This window comes from Oncorhynchus clarkii, unplaced genomic scaffold (genome assembly GCF_045791955.1).
Source record: "Oncorhynchus clarkii lewisi isolate Uvic-CL-2024 unplaced genomic scaffold, UVic_Ocla_1.0 unplaced_contig_4696_pilon_pilon, whole genome shotgun sequence".
NCBI classification, from domain to species: Eukaryota; Metazoa; Chordata; class Actinopteri; order Salmoniformes; family Salmonidae; genus Oncorhynchus; species Oncorhynchus clarkii.
In genome coordinates, this window is record NW_027261115.1 from 138,856 (window position 1) to 158,660 (window position 19,805).

General features: G+C 49.4%; 1 protein-coding gene across 1 annotated transcript in view; it reads right to left on the reverse strand.

Moving 5' to 3' along the window:
* The window catches only part of LOC139404906 (integrin alpha-V-like), an 80,314-nt gene that overhangs the window by 29,527 nt on the left and 30,982 nt on the right, over positions 1-19,805 (reverse strand). The window contains exons 14-20 of the mRNA XM_071147447.1: positions 16,565-16,610; positions 12,070-12,177; positions 11,083-11,138; positions 6,587-6,741; positions 3,573-3,710; positions 1,666-1,733; positions 1,322-1,469 (exon numbers count right to left, since the gene is read on the reverse strand). Of these exons, the coding sequence (XP_071003548.1) occupies positions 1,322-1,469; positions 1,666-1,733; positions 3,573-3,710; positions 6,587-6,741; positions 11,083-11,138; positions 12,070-12,177; positions 16,565-16,610 (719 nt within the window). The remainder of the gene's footprint in view (positions 1-1,321; positions 1,470-1,665; positions 1,734-3,572; positions 3,711-6,586; positions 6,742-11,082; positions 11,139-12,069; positions 12,178-16,564; positions 16,611-19,805) is intronic.

Genomic DNA, 19,805 nt, shown 5'->3' on the forward strand with positions numbered 1-19,805 from the left:
ATAATGTCTACGGGGCGACAGCGTAGCCTAGTGGTTAGAGTGTAGAGGTGGCAGGTAGCCTAGTGGTTAGAGTGTAGAGGTGGCAGCGTAGCCTAGTGGTTAGAGTGTAGAGGTGGCAGGTAGCCTAGTGGTTAGAGTGTAGAGGTGGCAGCGTAGCCTAGTGGTTAGAGTGTATGGGGTGGCAGCGTAGCCTAGTGGTTAGAGTGTAGAGGTGGCAGCATAGCCTAGTGGTTAGAGTGTAGAGGTGGCAGCGTAACCTAGTGGTTAGAGTGTAGAGGTGGCAGCATAGCCTAGTGGTTAGAGTGTAGAGGCGGCAGCGTAACCTAGTGGTTAGAGTGTAGAGGTGGCAGGTAGCCTAGTGGTTAGAGTGTAGGGGCGGCAGCGTAGCCTAGTGGTTAGAGTGTGGGGGTGGCAGCGTAGCCTAGTGGTTAGAGTGTAGAGGTGGCAGCGTAGCCTAGTGGTTAGAGTGTAGGGGCGGCAGCGTAGCCTAGTGGTTAGAGTGTAGGGGTGGCAGCGTAGCCTAGTGGTTAGAGTGTAGAGGTGGCAGCGTAGCCTAGTGGTTAGAGTGTAGAGGTGGCAGCGTAGCCTAGTGGTTAGAGTGTAGAGGTGGCAGCGTAGCCTAGTGGTTAGAGTGTAGAGGTGGCAGCGTAGCCTAGTGGTTAGAGTGTAGAGGTGGCAGCGTAGCCTAGTGGTTAGAGTGTAGAGGTGGCAGCGTAGCCTAGTGGTTAGTGTAGAGGCGGCAGCGTAGCCTAGTGGTTAGAATGTAGAGGCGGCAGCGTAGCCTAGTGGTTAGAGTGTAGAGGCGGCAGCATAGCCTAGTGGTTAGAGTGTATGGGGTGGCAGCGTAGCCTAGTGGTTAGAGTGTAGAGGCGGCAGCATAGCCTAGTGGTTAGAGTGTATGGGGTGGCAGCGTAGCCTAGTGGTTAGAGTGTAGAGGTGGCAGCGTAGCCTAGTGGTTAGAGTGAAGAGGAGGCAGGGTAGCCTAGTGGTTAGAGTGTAGAGGTGGCAGCGTAGCCTAGTGGTTAGAGTGTTGGACTAGTAACCGAAAGGTTGCAAGATCAAATCCCCCGAGCTGACAAGGTAAAAAATCTGTCGTTCTGCCCCTGAACAAGGCAGAATGAGGGGGAATGTATACCTCACTGTTGGATACAACCTACCCATACCATCACCATCACAGTTCATTAGAGGAGTTTATACCTCACTGTTGGGTACAACCTACCCATACCATCACCATTACAGTTCATTAGAGGAGTTTATACCTCACTGTTGGGTACAACCTACCCATACCATCACCATCACAGTTCATTAGGGGAGTGTATACCTCACTGTTGCGTACGACCCCGGTGAAGTCAGCCTGGGGAGGAATGAAGACATGTAGCTCTGCCTCGTACGCCCCTTCTCCTCGGTTCTCCGCGGTCACCTCCAGGGTCAAGGGGTTATCGTCTCCTATGTAGATCTCCTTCTGGTCACTTGTGGTAAAAAAATAAAAAATAAGACAATTCATGGAAAAAGATCTAGACTCAGTTTGAACAACATCACTGTGGGAAACAAGAACCACACTGTTCTGGCGATGATACGTTCTCTGAAACTAGGCCAGCACAGCTGGGCTTGGCTAGCTATGTTAGTCCTCATAGCCTTATATACTGAAGGAGGAGGACCACTCACCTCACTACAGACAGCTTGAGGTCTGGCTTGCAGATGTTGTCATCTCCACAGTCCAGTAGGATATGGGCCTGAAAAATATTGTCCCAAGTAGACAGTTTGTTTACCCCAAAAAAACTTTACCCATCCCTCACCACTCAATCAGAGGAGGCTCCAACAGAGGAGGAAGGGGAGGACCATCCTCCTCAGTGGATTTCATCAAAATAGAGAAACATTTAAAAAGTTATCCTTTTTAGATAAAACTATACTAAATATATTCACATCACCAAATAACTGATTTAAAACACACCGTTTTGTAATGCAAGTCTACAGTAGCCTCAACAGGACTCTGTAGGGTAGCACCATGGTGTAGCCGGAGGACAGCTAGCTTCTGTCCTCCTCTGGGTACATTGACTTCAATACAAAACCTAGGAGGCTCGTGTTTTCACACCCCCTTCCATAGACTTACACAGTAATTATGACAACTTCCGGAGGACGTCCTCCAACCTTGTAGCATGAACTAACATGTAGTCCACCCAAACAAAGGATCAGAGAATTAATCTAGTACTGAAAGCAGAAGCTACAGCTAGCACTGCAGTGTATAAAATGTGGTGAGTAGTTGAATCAAAGTGAGAGAAAGACAATAGTTGAAGTTAAACAAAAAAATGTAAACAAAATTAAGGAGATTCAGCAGAAAGAGAGAGAGCTATATTTCATTGTATTTTTCTTCTTAGTTTACCTTTCACTTCCTTAGCTAATGCAGCTAATTTAGCCTATTCAACAACCTGACTCAAACAGAGAGGAATGCTATTGACGTTAGCTAGCTAGCCGTCTAAGGCTATCCAACACAGGAAATCTTCTAAGTCAAGGTAAGCTTTTGGTTTTATTAATTTATTGCCACCGGCACCAGCCGATGTAACTGCTAAACTGCTTGTTGTACACTGTACTGAGTAATTGAACACACAGATTGGATTGTGGGTTTTACTAACACGTTAGTTCTAGCTTGTTGACTATAACGTAGGCTGTGTAAAGGTTAGCGGTTATGGTATGAAGGTTTGGCTTAGAGGGGTGTTTGCGCCTGGTCACAGACAGCTGTTGTGTTGTACACTAAAGTCCACAAGCGAAGGGAAAAGGTGAGAGGAGGAGAGAGCGAAGACGCGAGAAGGAATTCTACAACGAACAAAGTGACGACGCTGTGTGTGGCTGCTGTGAAAGCGAACTGTGCGTGCGGATGATCAGGGGTGTATTCATCCCGACGATTCTGCTGCGAAAATGTTTCTTTAAAAAACGGAAGCAAACGGAACAGAACGGGGAGGGACCTAGCTAAATTTGTCCAATAGGAACGCTTGATTTAGTTGCAAAATGGAAAGGTTTGCAACGGTTTGGACTAATGCCCCAAATCATCTAGATGGTGCGAGGCGGTATTGAATGTGTAACTGTTTGTCACCCTGAGGACTCCAGTTTGTCTCTCGATATGTGCACCTACGTTATAAACTTTCATTCGTAGGCTGGTTTGTAGAAAGCCCATGATGGGTATAGGAAACATTCCACTATCATGTAGTATCCTAAACCTATCACTGTTACATTGATCTGGGTGAATATGAATGACAGTAACCTAAACCTGTCACATTGATCTGGGTGAATATGAATGACAGTAACCTAAACCTGTCACTGTTACATTGAACTGGGTGAATATGAATGACAGTCATCCAATACGCTGTAACAGAAACAAGGCTGATCTTGAAGGGCACCGACCTCCACTGAACTCAACATGCTACTCTACACCTGATCACAACAGTTCGTGTGCATCCTAAATGGTACTCTATTCACTACATAGTGCACTACTTTAGACCAGGACTCATAGGGATCTGATTAAAAGTAGTGCACTATATAGGGTGCCATTTGGGACGAAGCCTTAGGTAAAGAGGTACCTGTTTGGAGATGTTGGTGGGCGTAGACTGGTCCAGGATAGGCAGTAGGCCGGTCTTATCTGCTGCCTGCTGGTAGTCCAGACTAAACTCCATGAACACAGAGATGGGAGTGATCTTATCCCGGAACTCAGAATCATCCTACGGAACAGAGGGTAGTGGTTTAGTAACTAGTCATCCTACAGAGGGTTGTGGTTTAGTAACTAGAGTCATCCTACAGAGGGTTGTGGTTTAGTAACTAGTCATCCTACAGAGGGTTGTGGTTTAGTAACTAGTCATCCTACAGAGGGTTGTGGTTTAGTACCTACAGTGCCTTGCAAAAGTATTCGGCCCCCTTGAACTTTGCGACCTTTTGCCACATTTCAGGCTTCAAACATAAAGATATAAAACTGTATTTTTTGTGAAGAATCAACAACAAGTGGGACACAATCATGAAGTGGAACGACATTTATTGGATATTTCAAACTTTTTTAACAAATCAAAAACTGAAAAATTGGGCGTGCAAAATTATTCAGCCCCTTTACTTTCAGTGCAGCAAACGCTCTCCAGAAGTTCAGTTAGGATCTCTGAATGATCCAATGTTGACCTAAATGACTAATGATGATAAATACAATCCACCTGTGTGTAATCAAGTCTCCGTATAAATGCACCTGCACTGTGATCGTCTCAGAGGTCCGTTAAAAGCGCAGAGAGCATCATGAAGAACAAGGAACACACCAGGCAGGTCCGAGATACTGTTGTGAAGAAGTTTAAAGCCGGATTTGGATACAAAAAGATTTCCCAAGCTTTAAACATTCCAAGGAGCACTGTGCAAGCGATAATATTGAAATGGAAGGAGTATCAGACCACTGCAAATCTACCAAGACCTGGCCGTCCCTCTAAACTTTCAGCTCATACAAGGAGAAGACTGATCAGAGATGCAGCCAAGAGGCCCATGATCACTCTGGATGAACTGCAGAGATCTACAGCTGAGGTGGGAGACTCTGTCCATAGGACAACAATCAGTCGTATATTGCACAAACCTGGCCTTTATGGAAGAGTGGCAAGAAGAAAGCCATTTCTTAAAGATATCCATAAAAAGTGTTGTTAAAAGTTTGCCACAAGCCACCTGGGAGACACACCAAACATGTGGAAGAAGGTGCTCTGGTCAGATGAAACCAAAATTTAACTTTTTGGCAACAATGCAAAACTTTATGTTTGGCGTAAAAGCAACACAGCTGAACACACCATCCCCACTGTCAAACATGGTGGTGGCAGCATCATGGTTTGGGCCTGCTTTTCTTCAGCAGGGACAGGGAAGATGGTTAAAATTGATGGGAAGATGGATGGAGCCAAATACAGGACCATTCTGGAAGAAAACCTGATGGAGTCTGCAAAAGACCTGAGACTGGGACGGAGATTTGTCTTCCAACAAGACAATGATCCAAAACATAAAGCAAAATCTACAATGGAATGGTTCAAAAATAAACATATCCAGGTGTTAGAATGGCCAAGTCAAAGTCCAGACTTGAATCCAATCGAGAATCTGTGGAAAGAACTGAAAACTGCTGTTCACAAATGCTCTCCATCCAACCTCACTGAGCTCGAGCTGTTTTGCAAGGAGGAATGGGAAAAAATGTCAGTCTCTCGATGTGCAAAACTGATAGAGACATACCCCAAGCGACTTACAGCTGCAAAAGGTGGCGCTACAAAGTATAACCTTAAGGGGGCTGAATAATTTTGCACGCCCAATTTTTCAGTTTTTGATTTGTTAAAAAAGTTTGAAATATCCAATAAATGTCGTTCCACTTCATGATTGTGTCCCACTTGTTGTTGATTCTTCACAAAAAATACAGTTTTATATCTTTATGTTTGAAGCCTGAAATGTGGCAAAAGGTCGCAAAGTTCAAGGGGGCCGAATACTTTCGCAAGGCACTGTAGTCATCCTACAGAGGGTTGTGGTTTAGTAACTAGTCATCCTACAGAGGGTTGTGGTTAAGTAACTAGTCATCCTACAGAGGGTTGTGGTTTAGTAACTAGAGTCATCCTACAGAGGGTTGTGGTTTAGTAACTAGTCGTCATCCTACAGAGGGTTGTGGTTTAGTAACTAGTCATCCTACAGAGGGTTGTGGTTTAGTAACTAGTCGTCATCCTACAGAGGGTTGTGGTTTAGTAACTAGTCGTCATCCTACAGAGGGTTGTGGTTTAGTAACTAGAGTCATCCTACAGAAGGTTGTGGTTTAGTAACTAGAGTCATCCTACAGAGGGTTGTGGTTTAGTAACTAGAGTCATCCTACAAAGGGTTGTGGTTTAGTAACTAGTCATCCTACAGAGGGTAGTGGTTTAGTAACTAGTCATCCTACAGAGGGTTGTGGTTTAGTAACTAGAGTCATCCTACAGAGGGTTGTGGTTTAGTACCTAGAGTCATCCTACAGAGGGTTGTGGTTTAGTAACTAGAGTCATCCTACAGAGGGTTGTGGTTTAGTAACTAGAGTCATCCTACAGAGGGTTGAGGTTTAGTAACTAGTCATCCTACAGAGGGTTGTGGTTTAGTAACTAGAGTCATCCTACAGAGGGTTGTGGTTTAGTAACTAGTCATCCTACAGAGGGTAGTGGTTTAGTAACTAGTCATCCTACAGAGGGTTGTGGTTTAGTAACTAGAGTCATCCTACAGAGGGTAGTGGTTTAGTAACTAGTCATCCTACAGAGGGTTGTGGTTTAGTAACTAGAGTCATCCTACAGAGGGTTGTGGTTTAGTAACTAGTCATCCTACAGAGGGTTGTGGTTTAGTAACTAGAGTCATCCTACAGAGGGTTGTGGTTTAGTAACTAGCATACAGAATCTGCATACAGAATCAATGCCTAAAGTTTACAAGATGAAACTGTCTCCTAATCCCAAACCAATTCCTAGCCCCTACACACTTCTGGAGATCTGAAAAAAATGATTAGAAGGGTATACTGTTTCCACCAGTCCTATCCTCTCAGATCATATGAGGGGGGTCTTGTTAAGGGATGGTCCATTTCCTTTGGACAACTCACTATGAGAAAGGCTTCTTGCTCCTCGCAGGCTGGTCCTCGGCCGTTGCTGACCGTCATGTTCTTGGTGTACCGGGAGGTCTTGCCGTGAAGGAACAGAACTCTCTTTGTCGCCCCCTTGTGTTTGTGTTTGTCCAACACCAGGTCAACCTGGAACTCTGACAAGGACACAGACTGACTGACAATGAGGCCGTGACTAACTAGCTAACAGTCACTGAGCGATAGCTCTAACGGTCACTGAGCGATAGTTCTAACCGTCACTGAGCGATAGTTCTAACCGTCACTGAGCGATAGTTCTAACCGTCACTAAGCGATAGTTCTAACCGTCACTGAGCGATAGTTCTAACCGTCACTGAGCGATAGTTCTAACCGTCACTGAGCGATAGTTCTAACGGTCACTGAGCGATAGTTCTAACCGTCACTGAGCGATAGTTCTAACCGTCACTGAGCGATATTTCTAACCGTCACTGAGCGATAGTTCTAACCGTCACTGAGCGATAGTTCTAACCGTCACTGAGCGATAGTTCTAACCGTCACTGAGCGATAGCTCTAACCGTCACTGAGCGATAGTTCTAACAGTCACTGAGCGATAGTTCTAACCGTCACTGAGCGATAGTTCTAACCGTCACTGAGCGATAGTTCTAACCGTCACTGAGCGATAGTTCTAACCGTCACTGAGCGATAGTTCTAACCGTCACTGAGCGATAGTTCTAACCGTCACTGAGCGATAGTTCTAACCGCCACTGAGCGATAGTTCTAACCGTCACTGAGCGATAGTTCTAACCGTCACTGAGCGATAGCTCTAACAGTCACTGAGCGATAGTTCTAACTGTCACTGAGCGATAGTTCTAACAGTCACTGAGCGATAGCTCTAACCGTCACTGAGCGATAGCTCTAACCGTCACTGAGCGATAGTTCTAACCGTCACTGAGCGATAGTTCTAACCGTCACTGAGCGATAGTTCTAACCGTCACTGAGCGATAGTTCTAACCGTCACTGAGCGATAGCTCTAACCGTCACTGAGCGATAGTTCTAACGGTCACTGAGCGTTAGTTCTAACCGTCACTGAGCGATAGTTCTAACCGTCACTGAGCGATAGCTCTAACCGTCACTGAGCGATAGCTCTAACCGTCACTGAGCGATAGCTCTAACCGTCACTGAGCGATAGTTCTAACCGTCACTGAGCGATAGTTCTAACCGTCACTGAGCGATAGTTCTAACCGTCACTGAGCGATAGTTCTAACCGTCACTGAGCGATAGTTCTAACCGTCACTGAGCGATAGTTCTAACCGTCACTGAGCGATAGTTCTAACCGTCACTGAGCGATAGCTCTAACCGTCACTGAGCGATAGTTCTAACCGTCACTGAGCGATAGCTCTAACCGTCACTGAGCGATAGCTCTAACCGTCACTGAGCGATATTTCTAACCGTCACTGAGCGATAGTTCTAACCGTCACTGAGCGATAGTTCTAACCGTCACTGAGCGATAGTTCTAACCGTCACTGAGCGATAGCTCTAACCGTCACTGAGCGATAGTTCTAACAGTCACTGAGCGATAGTTCTAACAGTCACTGAGCGATAGTTCTAACCGTCACTGAGCGATAGTTCTAACCGTCACTGAGCGATAGTTCTAACCGTCACTGAGCGATAGTTCTAACCGTCACTGAGCGATAGTTCTAACCGTCACTGAGCGATAGTTCTAACCGTCACTGAGCGATAGTTCTAACCGCCACTGAGCGATAGTTCTAACCGTCACTGAGCGATAGTTCTAACCGTCACTGAGCGATAGCTCTAACAGTCACTGAGCGATAGTTCTAACTGTCACTGAGCGATAGTTCTAACAGTCACTGAGCGATAGCTCTAACCGTCACTGAGCGATAGCTCTAACCGTCACTGAGCGATAGTTCTAACCGTCACTGAGCGATAGTTCTAACCGTCACTGAGCGATAGTTCTAACCGTCACTGAGCGATAGTTCTAACCGTCACTGAGCGATAGCTCTAACCGTCACTGAGCGTTAGTTCTAACCGTCACTGAGCGATAGCTCTAACCGTCACTGAGCGATAGCTCTAACCGTCACTGAGCGATAGCTCTAACCGTCACTGAGCGATAGCTCTAACCGTCACTGAGCGATAGTTCTAACCGTCACTGAGCGATAGTTCTAACCGTCACTGAGCGATAGTTCTAACCGTCACTGAGCGATAGTTCTAACCGTCACTGAGCGATAGTTCTAACCGTCACTGAGCGATAGTTCTAACCGTCACTGAGCGATAGTTCTAACCGTCACTGAGCGATAGCTCTAACCGTCACTGAGCGATAGTTCTAACCGTCACTGAGCGATAGCTCTAACCGTCACTGAGCGATAGTTCTAACCGTCACTGAGCGATATTTCTAACCGTCACTGAGCGATAGTTCTAACCGTCACTGAGCGATAGTTCTAACCGTCACTGAGCGATAGTTCTAACCGTCACTGAGCGATAGCTCTAACCGTCACTGAGCGATAGTTCTAACAGTCACTGAGCGATAGTTCTAACCGTCACTGAGCGATAGTTCTAACCGTCACTGAGCGATAGTTCTAACCGTCACTGAGCGATAGTTCTAACCGTCACTGAGCGATAGTTCTAACCGTCACTGAGCGATAGTTCTAACCGTCACTGAGCGATAGTTCTAACCGCCACTGAGCGATAGTTCTAACCGTCACTGAGCGATAGTTCTAACCGTCACTGAGCGATAGCTCTAACAGTCACTGAGCGATAGTTCTAACTGTCACTGAGCGATAGTTCTAACAGTCACTGAGCGATAGCTCTAACCGTCACTGAGCGATAGCTCTAACCGTCACTGAGCGATAGTTCTAACCGTCACTGAGCGATAGTTCTAACCGTCACTGAGCGATAGTTCTAACCGTCACTGAGCGATAGTTCTAACCGTCACTGAGCGATAGCTCTAACCGTCACTGAGCGATAGTTCTAACGGTCACTGAGCGTTAGTTCTAACCGTCACTGAGCGATAGTTCTAACCGTCACTGAGCGATAGCTCTAACCGTCACTGAGCGATAGCTCTAACCGTCACTGAGCGATAGCTCTAACCGTCACTGAGCGATAGTTCTAACCGTCACTGAGCGATAGTTCTAACCGTCACTGAGCGATAGTTCTAACCGTCACTGAGCGATAGTTCTAACCGTCACTGAGCGATAGTTCTAACCGTCACTGAGCGATAGTTCTAACCGTCACTGAGCGATAGTTCTAACCGTCACTGAGCGATAGCTCTAACCGTCACTGAGCGATAGTTCTAACCGTCACTGAGCGATAGCTCTAACCGTCACTGAGCGATAGTTCTAACGGTCACTGAGCGTTAGTTCTAACCGTCACTGAGCGATAGTTCTGACAGTAGTGGCATCGGTTGTGATATGAGCAAAGCTTTCAGGGGGAAATCACTCATTTCCAAAAAGACACACATCATGTCCAGATAAAACAGACGTTTGGCACAGAGTTTTACATCTCCAATTTAGACCAGCAGTAGGTTCCTTATCGAGAACTCTCCTTTTTCTGACCACAAAAAACACAGCTATTTGATCCTCTTGCTTCGTACAGTAGCTATGAGAACAATAAGACGTTTCTGGTTTCCTGCAACAGTAGCTAATAGAATAGACGGTTCTGGTTTCCTGCAACACTACCCATTTGATGGGAGTCGGGGGGACATGAGCAGTGAAGTTCAAAGGCCTCTCGAGAAATAATGAATTGGGAGCGTCGTCTGTGGTCTCCCATGCAGCGCTGGGTCCTACTCATTAGAAAAAATAAAAAAAACTCAACTGAAACAGGAATGGGGCTATCTGAACTTGTCCAATAAGAAATGTATGTTTTCATTTCTGTTGCAAAACGTTTTGCTACAGTGTGCCCTAATGAACACGGCCCAGAGTCTGGGAGCCATTACACACACAGAGACAAAGACAGACAGACCGAGCGCGTTGCCATGAAACTGATGCAAAGCCAGATGGAGGCTTTTAAAAACCTTACACCACACAGCAGGCTGTCCTACTGGGAACGGAGCTGAGCTCACACTTACTTGCCTGAAGCTGTACTCTTAACAGGCTGGGTAACAGACTTAGTCCAGCCAGACAGGATGTCTTTATACAGAGACAAGAGGTGAGCCGTGGTTCTGTTGCCACGGTGATGCGTCCCAAATGGCACCCTATTCCCTTTATAGTGCACTACTTTTAACCAGGGTCCATAGGGCTCAGGTCAAAAGGTAGTGCACTATGTAGGGAATTAGGGTGGCATTTGGGATGCAACACAGTTTCAGAGAAATAGAGAGGAGAGACGGATAGCTGCGTTTTTTGTGACCGTAAAGGAGAGTTCTCTGTAAGTACAGCTGGTGGACACGGGAGAGACAGGGAAACGCTGTCAGGTAACAACTTTGTCTAGAGTAGCGTTTGTTGCGTAGCAGAGAGCCCCCGTAGGGATCCAATGTAGTGTAAAGAAGTAGATGTCCTTCAGATACTCACTCAGTGAGGCTGGGGCGCTTCTCCCACTCGCCTTCACACAGTACTTCACTTTGAAACTGAGGGGAGACACAATAAATATCGCCATGTGCTTACATCTCGTAGACACAACTAGTGTTCTCTGCGGGCCACAGTGTTCTCTACGGGCCACAGAGTTCTCTACGGGCCACAGAGTTCTCTACGGGCCACAGTGTTCTCTACGGGCCACAGTGTTCTCTACGGGCCACAGTGTTCTCTACGGGCCACAGTGTTCTCTACGGGCCACAGTGTTCTCTACGGGCCACAGTGTTCTCTACGGGCCACAGTGTTCTCTACGGGCCACAGTGTTCTCTACGGGCCACATAGTTCTCTACGGGCCACATAGTTCTCTACGGGCCACAGAAATCTCTACGGGCCACAGAGTTCTCCTTAAGCCATAGTGTTCTCTACGGGCCACAGAGTTCTCTACGGGCCAGGGTGTTCTCTACGGGCCAGGGTGTTCTCTACGGTTCTCAAGACAAGCATACAGCACCACATGGTAGATACTGGCTAAACATGTTGCATGGTCTTATGTCAGCTCTGTTTGTCTGTACAGTTTAAACATGACGTTACCAGACAGGAAGTCTGTCTGTACAGTTTAAACATGAGGTTACCAGACAGGAAGTCTGTATGTACAGTTTAAACATGAGGTTACCAGACAGGAAGTCTGTCTGTACAGTTTAAACATGAGGTTACCAGACAGGAAGTTTGTGTGTGTTACAAACACGCAGTCAGCACAAAGGGAGAACAAGAGTATGCCATATTAACATATAGTTCTTCTCAAACAAAGGCTTGCAAGTGTAACTTGCTAATACACTGTGTGGACGACCACTGTAGTCAATGAAGACCCCCCCCGAGCCCATTTCCATTACATTTTGGCTCTTCAATGCCATCCCTGACATGAACCAATGCATCGCACAGAGACATTAATATTTTCTGTCATAAGAAAGTGAAAATCTGTGTGTCACGCACCAGGACACTGGTGTGTCATGGTCAAGCAGTTTGCAGTTCCTATCCTGTGGGTTGAGGATCTGAGGGCTGATGTCCAGGGTGGCGTTAACACTGATGACCGGCCGGGCCCTGGGGATCAAAGGTCAGAGGTCAGACCATAAACAACAGCGGTGAGCACAGCGCGACCTCCGACAAAAGGAAAGCGCCCATGAACCCTGCGGTTATAGCGCACTGTGTGTAAGGAATAGGGTGTGGGGAAGTCTGAAGCTATGATCTAACAAGCTAGACTGTTAGCCCGAAGCTATATCCACTGTGTCCCCTCTGTCCCCTGTCCCCCAAATTGGCACCCTATTCCCTTTATAGTGCACTACTTTAGACCAGGGTCCATAGGGCTCAGGGAATAGGGTGCAATTTGGGACACATGTTTAGACTAAGGTCGAAAGGTGCTGCTGTCTTCTTTCCTTTTTTATGGAAGACTTCTAAAAGCCCAGGGGGAGATCTATCCTGACAGACAGCTCACAGGGGGAGATCTATCCTGACAGACAGCTCACAGGGGGAGATCTATCCTGACAGACAGCTCACAGGGGGAGATCTATCCTGACAGACAGCTCACAGGGGGAGATCTATCCTGACAGACAGCTCACAGGGGGAGATCTATCCTGACAGACAGCTCACAGGGGGAGATCTATCCTGACAGACAGCTCACAGGGGGAGATCTATCCTGACAGACAGCTCACAGGGGGAGATCTATCCTGACAGACAGCTCACAGGGGGAGATCTATCCTGACAGACAGCTCACAGGGGGAGATCTATCCTGACAGACAGCTCACAGGGGGAGATCTATCCTGACAGACAGCCAGCCAGCTCACAGGGGGAGATCTATCCTGACAGACAGCCAGCCAGCTCACAGGGGGAGATCTATCCTGACAGCCAGCCAGCCAGCTCACAAGGGGAGATCTATCCTGACAGACAGCTCACAGGGGGAGATCTATCCTGACAGACAGCTCACAGGGGGAGATCTATCCTGACAGACAGCTCACAGGGGGAGATCTATCCTGACAGACAGCTCACAGGGGGAGATCTATCCTGACAGACAGCTCACAGGGGGAGATCTATCCTGACAGACAGCTCACAGGGGGAGATCTATCCTGACAGACAGCTCACAGGGGGAGATCTATCCTGACAGACAGCTCACAGGGGGAGATCTATCCTGACAGACAGCCAGCCAGCTCACAGGGGGAGATCTATCCTGACAGACAGCCAGCCAGCTCACAGGGGGAGATCTATCCTGACAGCCAGCCAGCCAGCTCACAAGGGGAGATCTATCCTGACAGCCAGCCAGCCCACAGGGGGAGATCTATCCTGAAAGCCAGCCAGCCCACAGGGGGAGATCTATCCTGACAGCCAGCCAATTCACAGGGGGAGATCTATCCTGACAGCCAGCTCACAGGGGGAGATCTATCCTGACAGCCAGCCAACTCACAGGGGGAGATCTATCCTGACAGCCAGCCAACTCACAGGGGGAGATCTATCCTGACAGCCAGCCAGCCAGCTCACAGGGGGAGATCTATCCTGACAGACAGCCAGCTCACAGGGTGAGATCTATCCTGACAGACAGCCAGCTCACAGGGGGAGATCTATCCTGACAGCCAGCTCACAGGGTGAGATCTATCCTGACAGCCAGCCAGCTCACAGGGTGAGATCTATCCTGACAGCCAGCCAGCTCACAGGGTGAGATCTATCCTGACAGCCAGCCAGCTCACAGGGGGAGATCTATCCTGACAGCCAGCCAGCTCACAGGGTGAGATCTATCCTGACAGCCAGCCAGCTCACAGGGTGAGATCTATCCTGACAGCCAGCCAGCTCACAGGGTGAGATCTATCCTGACAGCCAGCCAGCTCACAGGGTGAGATCTATCCTGACAGCCAGCCAGCTCACAGGGTGAGATCTATCCTGACAGCCAGCCAGCTCACAGGGTGAGATCTATCCTGACAGCCAGCCAGCTCACAGGGTGAGATCTATCCTGACAGCCAGCCAGCTCACAGGGTGAGATCTATCCTGACAGCCAGCCAGCTCACAGGGTGAGATCTATCCTGACAGCCAGCCAGCTCACAGGGTGAGATCTATCCTGACAGACAGCCAGCTCACAGGGTGAGATCTATCCTGACAGACAGCCAGCTCACAGGGTGAGATCTATCCTGACAGACAGCCAGCTCACAGGGGGAGATCTATCCTGACAGCCAGCTCACAGGGTGAGATCTATCCTGACAGCCAGCCAGCTCACAGGGTGAGATCTATCCTGACAGCCAGCCAGCTCACAGGGTGAGATCTATCCTGACAGACAGCCAGCTCACAGGGTGAGATCTATCCTGACAGACAGCCAGCTCACAGGGTGAGATCTATCCTGACAGACAGCCAGCTCACAGGGGGAGATCTATCCTGACAGCCAGCTCACAGGGGGAGATCTATCCTGACAGCCAGCTCACAGGGGGAGATCTATCCTGACAGCCAGCCAACAAACTCACAGGGGGAGATCTATCCTGACAGCCAACTCACAGAGGGAGATCTATCCTGACAGACAACCAGCCAGCCAGCCAACTCACAGGGGGAGATCTATCCTGACAGGATCAATTCAACATTGCATACAGAGTATGCAACACGTGGGTTACTTTAGATTAATTTAAACCACGTGGGTTACTTTAGATTCATATAAACCACGTGGGTTACTTTAGATTCATATAAACCACGTGGGTTACTTTAGATTCATATAAACCACGTGGGTTACTTTAGATTCATACACAGTGGGGCAAAAAAGTATTTAGTCAGCCACCAATTGTGCAAGTTCTCCAACTTAAAAAGATGAGAGAGGCCTGTAATTTTCATCATAGGTACACTTCAACTATGACAGACAAAATGAGAAAAAAAATCCAGAAAATCACATTGTAGGATTTTTAATGAATTTATTTGCAAATTATGGTGTAAAATAAGTACTTGGTCAATAACAAAAGTTTATCTCAATACAAGGACAGAGGTCAAACGTTTTCTGTAAGTCTTCACAAGGTTTTCACACACTGTTGCTGGTATTTTGGCCCATTCCTCCATGCAGATCTCCTCTAGAGCAGTGATGTTTTGGGGCTTTTTGCTAGGCAACATGAACTTTCAACTCCCTCCAAAGATGTTCTATGGGGTTCAGATCTCGAGACTGGCTAGGCCACTCCAGGACCTTGAAATGCTTCTTACGAAGCCACTCCTTCGTTGCCCGGGCGGTGTGTTTGGGATCATTGTCATGCTGAAAGACCCAGCCACGTTTCATCTTCAATGCCCTTGCTGATGGAAGGAGGTTTTCACTCAAAATCTCACGATACATGGTCCCATTCATTCTTTCCTTTACACGGATCAGTCGTCCTGGTCCCTTTGCAGAAAAACAGCCCCAAAGCATGATGTTTCCACCCCCATGCTTCACAGTAGGTATGGTGTTCTTTGGATGCAACTCAGCATTCTTTGTCCTCCAAACACAACGAGTTGAGTTTTTACCAAAAAGTTCTATTTTGGTTTCATCTGACCATATGACATTCTCCCAATCTTCTTCTGGATCATCCAAATGCTCTCTAGCAAACTTCAGACGAGCCTGGACATGTACTGGCTTAAGCAGGGGGACACGTCTGGTACTGCAGGATTTGAGTCCCTGGCGGCGTAGTGTGTTACTGATGGTAGGCTTTGTTACTTTGGTCCCAGCTCTCTGCAGGTCATTCACTAGGTCCCCCCGTGTGGTTCTGGGATTTTTATTCACCGTTCTTGTGATCATTTTGACCCCACGGGGTGAGATCTTGCGTGGAGCCCCAGATCGAGGGAGATTATCAGTGGTCTTGTATGTCTTCCATTTCCTAATAATTGCTCCCACAGTTGATTTCTTCAAACCAAGCTGCTTACCTATTGCAGATTCAGTCTTTCCAGCCTGGTGCAGGTCTACAATTTTGTTTCTGGTGTCCTTTGACAGCTCTTTGGTCTTGGCCATTGTGGAGTTTGGAGTGTGACTGTTTGAGGTTGTGGACAGGTGTCTTTTATACTGATAACAAGTTCAAACAGGTGCCATTAATACAGGTAACGAGTGGAGGACAGAGGAGCCTCTTAAATAAGAAGTTTCAGGTCTGTGAGAGCCAGAAATCTTGCTTGTTTGTAGGTGACCAAATACTTATTTTCTCCCATAATTTGCAAAGAAATTCATACAAAAATCCTACAATGATTTCTGGATTTTTTTCCCTCATTTTGTCTGTCATAGTTGAAGTGTACCTATGATGACAATTACAGGCCTAGCTCATCTTTTTAAGTAGGAGAACTTGCACAATTGGTGGCTGACTAAATACTTTTTTGCCCCACTGTAAACCACGTGGGTTACTTTAGATTCATATAAACCACGTGGGTTACTTTAGATTCATATAAACCACGTGGGTTACTTTAGATTCATATAAACCACGTGGGTTCCTTTAGATTCATATAAACCACAGCACTACTGTACCTGTATAGAACAGCTTTGTCTGCACCAAATACACCAACTATTAAGTCTGTGGTGGAGAGACAGATAGAGAGGTAGAGAGGGGGGAGAGACAGAGAGGGGAGAAGGGGGAGAGGAGAGAGATAGAGGGGGGAGAGGAGAGAGGAGAGACAGAGAGGGGAGAGGGGGGAGAGGAGAGAGACAGAGGGGGGAGAGGAGAGAGAGACAGAGAGGGGAGAGAGAGACAGAGAGGGGAGAGGAGAGAGAGACAGAGGGGGGAGAGGAGAGAGAGACAGAGGGGGGAGAGGAGAGAGAGACAGAGGGGGGAGAGGAGAGAGAGACACAGAGAGGGGAGAGAGACAGAGAGGGGAGAGGAGAGGAGAGAGACAGAGAGGGGAGAGGAGAGAGAGACAGAGGGGGGAGAGGAGAGAGAGACACAGAGAGGGGAGAGAGAGAGAGGGGAGAGGAGAGAGACAGAGAGAGACAGAGGGGGGAGAGGAGAGAGACAGAGAGGGGAGAGGAGAGAGACAGAGAGGGGGGAGAGACAGAGAGGGGAGAGGAGAGAGACAGAGATGGGAGAGACAGAGAGGAGAGAGACAGAGAGGGGAGAGGAGAGACACACAGAGAGGGGAGAGGGGGGGGAGAGGAGAGAGACAGAGAGGGGAGAGGAGAGAGACAGAGGGGGGAGAGGAGAGAGACAGAGGGGGGAGAGGAGAGACAGAGGGGGGAGAGGAGAGAGACAGAGGGGGGAGAGGAGAGAGACAGAGGGGGGAGAGGAGAGAGACAGAGGGGGGAGAGGAGAGAGACAGAGAGGGGAGAGGAGAGAGACAGAGAGGGGAGAGGAGAGAGACAGATGGGGGAGAGGAGAGAGAGACAGAGAGGGGAGAGGAGAGAGAGACAGAGGGGGGAGAGGAGAGAGACAGAGGGGGGAGAGGAGAGAGAAACAGAGGGGGGAGAGGAGAGAGAAACAGAGGGGGGAGAGGAGAGAGAAACAGAGGGGGGAGAGGAGAGAGAGACAGAGGGGGGAGAGGAGAGAGAGAGAGGGGGAGAGGGGGGAGAGGAGAGAGACAGAGGGGGGAGAGGAGAGAAACAGAGAGGGGAGAGGAGAGAGACAGAGAGGGGAGAGGAGAGAGACAGAGAGGGGGGAGAGACAGAGAGGGGAGAGGAGAGAGACAGAGAGGGGAGAGACAGAGAGGAGAGAGACAGAGAGGGGAGAGGAGAGAGACACAGAGAGGGGAGAGGGGGGGAGACAGAGGGGAGAGGAGAGAGACAGAGAGGGGAGAGGAGAGAGACAGAGGGGGGAGAGGAGAGAGACAGAGGGGGGAGAGGAGAGACAGAGGGGGGAGAGGAGAGAGACAGAGGGGGGAGAGGAGAGAGACAGAGGGGGGAGAGGAGAGAGACAGAGGGGGGAGAGGAGAGAGACAGAGGGGGGAGAGGAGAGAGACAGAGAGGGGAGAGGAGAGAGACAGATGGGGGAGAGGAGAGAGAGACAGAGAGGGGAGAGGAGAGAGAGACAGAGGGGGGAGAGGAGAGAGACAGAGGGGGGAGAGGAGAGAGAAACAGAGGGGGGAGAGGAGAGAGAAACAGAGGGGGGAGAGGAGAGAGGGGGGAGAGGGGGGAGAGGAGAGAGACAGAGGGGGGAGAGGAGAGAGACAGAGAGGGGAGAGGAGAGAGACAAAGAGGGGAGAGGAGAGAGACAGAGAGAGGAGAGGAGAGAGACAGAGAGGGGAGAGACAGAGAGGAGAGAGACAGAGAGGGGAGAGAGAGCGGGGGGAGAGGGGGGAGAGACAGAGATGGGAGAGGGGGGAGAGACAGAGGGGAGAGGAGAGAGACAGAGAGGGGAGAGGAAAGAGACAGAGAGGGGAGAGGAGAGAGAGGCAGAGGGGGGAGAGGAGAGAGAGACAGAGGGGGGAGAGGAGAGAGAGAGAGAGGGGGGAGAGGGGGGAGAGGAGAGAGACAGAGGAGAGAGACAGAGAGGGGAGAGAGAGACAGAGGGGAGAGGAGAGAGAGAGACAGAGAGGGGAGAGGAGAGAGACAGAGGGGGGAGAGGAGAGACAGAGGGGGGAGAGACAGAGAGGGGAGAGGAGAGAGAGAGAGGAGAGGAGAGAGAGACAGAGAGGGGAGAGGAGAGAGAGACAGAGAGGGGAGAGGAGAGAGAGACAGAGAGGGGAGAGGAGAGAGAGACAGAGAGGGGAGATGAGAGAGAGAGACAGAGAGGGGAGAGGGGGGAGAGGAGAGACACAGAGGGGGGAGAGGAGAAAGACAGAGGGGGGAGAGGAGAGAGACAGAGGGGAGGGGGGAGAGACAGAGAGGGGAGAGGAGAGAGACAGAGAGGGGAGAGGGGGGAGAGGAGAGAGACAGAGGGGGGAGAGGAGAAAGACAGACGGGGGAGAGGAGAGAGACAGAGAGGGGAGAGGAGAGAGACAGAGAGGGGAGAGGAGAGAGAGACAGAGAGGGGAGAGGAGAGAGAGACAGAGGGGGGAGAGGAGAGAGACAGAGGGGGGAGAGGAGAGAGAAACAGAGGGGGGAGAGGAGAGAGAAACAGAGGGGGGAGAGGAGAGAGAGACAGAGGGGGGAGAGGAGAGAGAGACAGAGGGGGGAGAGGAGAGAGAGACACAGAGGGGGGAGAGGAGAGAGACAGAGAGGGGAGAGGAGAGAGACAGAGAGGGGAGAGGAGAGAGACAGAGAGGGGAGAGACAGAGAGAGACAGAGAGGGGAGAGACAGAGAGGAGAGAGACAGAGAGGGGAGAGGAGAGAGACAGAGGGGGGAGAGGGGGGAGAGACAGAGAGGGGAGAGGGGGGAGAGACAGAGGGGAGAGGAGAGAGACAGAGAGGGGAGAGGAGAGAGACAGAGGGGGGAGAGGAGAGAGACAGAGGGGGGAGAGGAGAGAGAGACAGAGAGGGGAGAGGAGAGAGAGACAGAGAGGGGAGAGGAGAGAGAGACAGAGGGGGGAGAGGAGAGAGAGACAGAGGGGGGAGAGGAGAGAGAGACAGAGGGGGGAGAGGGGGAGAGGAGAGAGACAGAGGAGAGAGACAGAGAGGGGAGAGAGAGACAGAGGGGGGAGAGGAGAGAGAGACAGAGAGGGGAGAGGAGAGAGACAGAGGGGGGAGAGGAGAGACAGAGGGGGGAGAGGAGAGAGAGAGAGGGGGGAGATACAGAGAGGGGAGAGGAGAGAGGGGAGAGGAGAGAGAGACAGAGAGGGGAGAGGAGAGAGACAGAGAGGGGAGAGGAGAGAGAGACAGAGAGGGGAGAGGAGAAAGAGAG